The sequence below is a fragment of the Monodon monoceros genome, unplaced genomic scaffold (genome assembly GCF_005190385.1).
Source record: "Monodon monoceros isolate NGI ecotype Baffin Bay Population unplaced genomic scaffold, NGI_Narwhal_1 Super_Scaffold_18, whole genome shotgun sequence".
Lineage (NCBI taxonomy): Eukaryota > Metazoa > Chordata > Mammalia > Artiodactyla > Monodontidae > Monodon > Monodon monoceros.
In genome coordinates, this window is record NW_021703774.1 from 155,205,506 (window position 1) to 155,211,241 (window position 5,736).

The window sequence follows — 5,736 nt, forward strand, 5'->3', positions numbered from 1 at the left end:
GAGGATGCCCGCCCGCGCCCCGCGCAGGGCGGGCCGCGGGCCGGAGCGCCAGCGCGAGCGGCTGCCGCACGCCGGAGCCGCCGCCATGCACCCCGGGCCGCCCCGCGCCGCGCTCCGCCTGTGGCTGGGCTGCGTCTGCCTCGCGCTGGTGCAGGCGGGTAAGGGGGTCCGTGCGCGGGGCGCGGGCGGGCATCCTCGGGTCCCTTGCTTGCTCCCTGGGGACCCCGTCTCAGGCCCGCTCACTGCTCCCCTCGCCCCACGCCCCAGCCCCTTTCCTGCTTGCTTGACCCCCCAGACCCGACCTCCAGCTCTCAAACCCCTTCCCACCGCCACTGCCCTGGGATCCACGGTCTTGGGATTCCCCAGCCCCCTCATCCCATTGCCCTGACCCCAGGCCTTTCCTTCAGGAGCCCTAGCTCCTTTCTCTGACCCAGGGAGCAGCTGAGGACACCGGTCCCCCCACCTTGGGCCTCCCTCCTTGACCCAAAGCCCTGCAGGCCAACTCTGCAGGTTGAGCGGGATGGGGTCCCACTGTGTGAGGGGGATGGGGACCGGCACCCGAGGGCACGGGGACAGGTGGGGTGGACCCTGAGCCTGGAGTCTGGCCTGCCCCTGGGGCCTGGCCTCCTCCTCACCCCGCCCCTCCTGATGCCCTGTCCCCGTCCCTTCTGGCTGCTGCCACCTTGCTCATCTCTCCTCCGACCCAGCTCTCCTTGGCTGCTCAGTGCTGTCTCCCTGCTTCCGTCCTGTGTCTGTCTCTGATACCCCACTTGTCTGTTCTCTGGTTCTGTGTCTGCTGCCCCTGTCTGTGACCCTCTGTCTCTCTCTGCCTCCACGTCTGCCTTTGTCTCCCCAGGCCCCAGACCTATGAGGTGAGGGGTGAGGCTCAGGCTTAGGTCTTCTTCCCCTTTAAGCGCCTGCCTCTTGGGGATACAGAAGCTGTGTGAGTCCGCTGCCCCTCTCCTAGAAAGTTCTTCCTTCCCTGACCCCCACCATCCTCATCCCTCTCCTCTCATCTGGTCCCCTTTGTCCTCTCCTCCCATCCAAGAGGCCCTACCCTGTTCTCTTGACTCCACTGAGGGGCCGTGCTCTGAGTGACCCCATCTTCCTCTGCCGCCTTCCCACCTGCCTCTTGGGGCTGGCGGGGTGTGGAGAAGAGGCCTTTCCCCAGGCTTCATCCTGCCTGGGTCTCCACAGTACTGGGGCTTCTTTTCTTGGTCCTCACTCCCATCCCAGGGCTCACCCAGCTAGGCTCTTCTCGACCTCTGGGTCTTTCTCCTTCCCTCAAGGTCACTCACTTGACAGTGCAGTTCTGTAGAAAGAGCACTGGACTGGGGAGCCTTCTGATTGCTTTGCACCAGACTAACCTTGAGCTCCTGCAGCCTGGCCACCTATGTCTCCCCCATGCCTGTCTCCCCACCTCTCATTCCTCCTCCTTTAGACCTGGCCCTGGCCAGGGCTCATCAATTTTGGCTTGAAACCTAGTGGGGCCAGTTGTGGCCAGCAGGGGTTCCCACCCTGTTTACAAGGAGCCTGGGGCCTCTCAGGCCTGGCTCTTCAACCACTAAGGAACTGAGACCCAGGTGCCAATCCCACTGCAAGGCCTGGGTTTCTTCCTTCCCACCTCATGGCCATCCCCAGGTTATCTTGTCGTACTGACGAGACCATGGGCCTGGGCCTCACGACAGGGGGTGCTCAGGCTCAGGTGCCTCCCCACCCCCAGATAGCCCCTCGGCCCCAGTGAATGTCACCGTCAGGCACCTCAAGGCCAACTCTGCAGTGGTGAGCTGGGACGTCCTGGAGGATGAGGTCGTCATTGGATTTGCCATCTCTCAGCAGGTAACCCTTGAGGGTCCCTGGGAGGGAAGAACACATCAAGATAGAAGTGGTGGACGGGGGAGGAAGGGGTGCCGAAAGATAAAGGAAAAAGGAACGAGGAGCAAGAGAGATGGGCAGAAAGCTGCACACGTGGCTGGGAAGGGAGGCCCCAGAAGGGAATCCTTTGGTTGGAATCTGGGAATTAAGGGCATGATTTTGATCTTAAACAGATCTGAGTTTAGGACCTTGCTCCAGTTCTTGCTAGTTGTATGGCCTTGGGCAATTTCCCTAACTTCTGTGAACCTGTCTCCTTACCTGTAAAATGAAGATATCAATACCTACCTGCAGAGATGATGGGATGCTTGAGTCAGATTGTGGATGTCCGGGGTTTAACATGGTAGCCAGGTGAGGCCTTATCACCGCCAGAGAGGTGGACAGACGTGGGGTGGGGGCCTGGGCACTGAAACCTGGGGCCCGGCTTTTGCTCCACAGAAGAAGGACGTACGGATGCTGCGCTTCATCCAGGAGGTGAACACCACCACCCGCTCGTGCGCGCTCTGGGACCTGGAGGAGGACACCGAGTACATCGTGCACGTGCAGGCCATCTCCATTCAGGGCCAGAGTCCGGCGAGCGAGCCCGTGCTCTTTAAGACGCCACGGGAGGCTGAGAAGATGGCCTCGAAGAACAAAGGCAGGCCCGGGCCACCGTTAGCAAGGGACGGGGTGCGGGGAGGGGCGGTCAGGGCTAGCGCGGCGGGCGGCTGGAGGAGAGCGTGAGCCCCCCATCCTCCCCCAGCCCCTGCTGCCTAGCCAAGCAGCCCCTGAGAGAGGGAGGTCCACTCTGGTCCCCCAAGCTATGGGATACAAACTTTCAGCTCTGGATTAAGTCTAGTCGGTGCCACCCAAGTAGCCATCAGCATGTTCTAGAATCTCTTTTTGTTAGGTGTGTGGGCACCTGTAGAAATAAGCCCTTAATATTTTGCACTTGGCCCTAGAAATGTGGCTGGCAGGGGCCCAGGGAGTCCTGGAGCTATAGTGTCTCTCTCCACACAGATGAGGTGACCATGAAGGAGATGGGGAGGAACCAACAGCTGCGGACGGGCGAGGTGCTGATCATCGTCGTGGTCCTGTTCATGTGGGCTGGTGAGTCTGGCCCCAAGCCCTTCTTCACTTCACCTCAGGGAAGTGGAGGACCCTCACCAGACCCTTTACTCACAGAAACGAAGGGTGAGGGGCTTGGAGGCAGTGAGAGGACTTAGGAGCCTAAGCTCTGCTCTGGGGGCCAGATCTGATCCCTTCTCTAACTGACCTCTCACCAAAAAAATAGCAGTTCGGTAGCTGCCTCGCAGGATTATATGAGTGATTGCCGTCCCTAATGAATGGCCAAAGCCCCTGGCCTTCCAGCCCTGGCTGCAGCAGCCTCTCCGTATTCTTCCGGGTTGCTGTGCCTCCAGGTGCTTCAGGCCTGGGCAGCTCAGGCTTGGGAAACCCTCCTAACCCACTCATCCTTCTTGACACAACTCGGAGACCGCCTGCATGAAACCTCCCCAACCCATCCATTAGAATGTTCCTCCTGCCTCGATGCTCCCGCGGCACCCTGTGTGCTCCTCTCTAAATTTAGCCCTTCTTAGCTAAGTTAGTTGGGTTCCTGTCTTTCTCTTTTCCCACTTGTCTGTGAGCTCCCTGGGGATAAAGACGATCACCTTTGTACTCAACTCAACCAGAATTTACTGAACAGCCACTCCATTCCAGAGAGTAGTGCTATAGTCGTGACTAAGGAGAGCCATGTGCTTGTAAGGAACTCAGTCTGGGAGACGCCAGGCCCGTACTTAACAATAATTCAACGTGATGAGTGCTATAATAGAACCATGTATGGGAGCAGAGGACGGGGAATGAATTAATTCTGGGGCTAGGAGTAGAAATCAAGAAAAACACAGAGAGGAGGTGAATGGGGATTGAGCTTTGAAGGATGAGTAGGAGTTCACCAGGCAGCCAAAAAAGGAAGGGTATTCTGGGCATGGTGTGTTCAAGAAGGAAATTAAGCTCAGTCTGACTCTGCAGCTGCGACCCAAAAGAGAAGATAGAAAGTGAGGGGTAAAGGATGTTGAGGCTGTCAAGTGGACTGGAGTCCTTCTTGAGGGAATTAAACACCATGTCGAAGTTATATGAGCATCGTGGTTGAGAGGACAGGCTCTGTTTTAGAAGCATATGGAAAAATAGGTTCCGTAGACACAAAGAAAAGCAGACACTTGAAAAAAAAAGCTGGAAAAACAAAGGATTGTACAAAAGGGGAGATTTGCTTATGGTGCATTATTAGACTTGGCACAGACAGTATTCACATCATTGTAACAATATAGAATAGTGAATTAACTCGAAATTGTGAGGTAATTCTGCTAGGATGATGAGGAAGGTAGTAGAGGGAGTGGTTAGGCTCTATATGCCATGGTGGGACGTCAACAGATAATCTCTAAAACAGATCAGGTAATAGCACTATAGAGTTTCCTGTTACCTAGTGGTTAGGATTCTGGGCTTTTACTGCTGTGGCCCGGGTTCAATCCCTGGTCGGGGAACTAAGATCCCGCGAGCCGTGTGGCGCAGACAGAAAAGAAATAGCACTGTAAATCAAGTATAGAGGTAAAAATGGGGAAAACACCTACGAGAGTTGGAGGTGGTTGCCTTAATACTATTGGACTTGCAAAAAATATTAGTTTGATAGCGATAAACATTTAGGAGAGTGCAGGCCCTGGAGTGCACACCCCCATTCCACCGTGTGACCTTGAGTGAGTTATCTAAGCTCTTCATCACTGCCCTCCCTCGTAACCTGGGGATGGTAATAACCAGTGCTCTCAGAGAGCTATGAGGGCTCAGCGAGATGGAATGTCAGGGCCCAGCACAGGGCCTGGCACATGCTAGACAAATGCTATTGTTGCTCTTTGCCCTAAAGGAAAGGGGAGCCCTCTGAGGTTTAAAAGAAGGAAAGGGAGGAGACAAGATCAGAAGCATGTTGTAGGAAGATCAGCCCAGCAGCAGTGAAGGGGCTGGTGGGGAAGGGGACAGGTGGACACAGAAGCCAGAGGCCAGAGGCAGCCTCTTGCAGCAGTACCGGGCTCCAGATGGTGAGAGGCCATCTGGAGCCCGATACCCACAGGAGCTCAGCCTGGTCTAGTGGGCATGAAGTGGAGGGGCAAGGACTGGGGCTCTGGCCTCTGACTGCTCTCCCTTGTCCCCTGCAGGCGTCATCGCCCTCTTCTGCCGCCAGTATGACATTATCAAGGACAATGAACCCAATAACAACAAGGAAAAAACCAAGAGTGCATCAGAAACCAGCACACCAGAGCACCAAAGCGGGGGCCTTCTCCGCAGCAAGGTGAGGGCAAGACCTGGGCCTGGATGGGGGCCCCGTGGCTGGCACCCTGGTAGTCCCCGGGCTGCAGAAGGGGTCAGCTTGGGGACTACCAATGGGGCCTGGCATGGCTGCAGCTGGACAGAGCCAAGCTTGGCCGCTGCCCGTGTGACACAGGGGACACTGTAAATTGATTTTGGATCCTCTCCTTTTGCAGGGTGCCAGGAGCCAGTAGGGGTTTAAAAAGAGGGCAGTGAGTGGGGAGGGCAGAGCTCCCAGTAGGTGCGGGACAGCAAGAGTAGGGGTTCTGGGCTCATTCATGCTCCTGCTGTGCTGTATGACCTTGGGCAGGTGCTTCACCTCTTTGTACCTTCATTTCCTCTTCTGTAAAACAGATATGAAAACCTTTTCAGTGCTTGCTTTGAGCAGCTCAGAAGAGAGACATAGAGAACGGAAGAGAATCTCATGGTTCTGACGATGATTATCCAACAAACAAACATCTGGCTCTCTCTACATTTCCTCCTTCCTCCATCTCCTTACACCCTCTGGCTTACTGTCCTCTCTCTTGGCTTCTC

General features: G+C 56.1%; 1 protein-coding gene across 2 annotated transcripts in view; it reads left to right on the forward strand.

The window, feature by feature from the left end:
• Nucleotides 1–5,405, forward strand: part of FNDC5 (fibronectin type III domain containing 5) — a 7,988-nt gene extending 2,583 nt beyond the window's left edge. Inside the window, exons 1-5 of one of the 2 annotated variants that reach the window (XM_029230829.1) lie at nucleotides 86–158; nucleotides 1,724–1,839; nucleotides 2,311–2,509; nucleotides 2,872–2,961; nucleotides 5,052–5,350. In XM_029230829.1, coding sequence (XP_029086662.1) covers nucleotides 86–158; nucleotides 1,724–1,839; nucleotides 2,311–2,509; nucleotides 2,872–2,961; nucleotides 5,052–5,350 — 777 coding nt within the window. Of the gene's footprint in view, nucleotides 1–85; nucleotides 159–1,723; nucleotides 1,840–2,310; nucleotides 2,510–2,871; nucleotides 2,962–5,051 lie in introns of those variants that run through there. The other variant, XM_029230831.1, reaches the window with a different exon arrangement.
• Nucleotides 5,406–5,736: the final 331 nt, after the last annotated feature.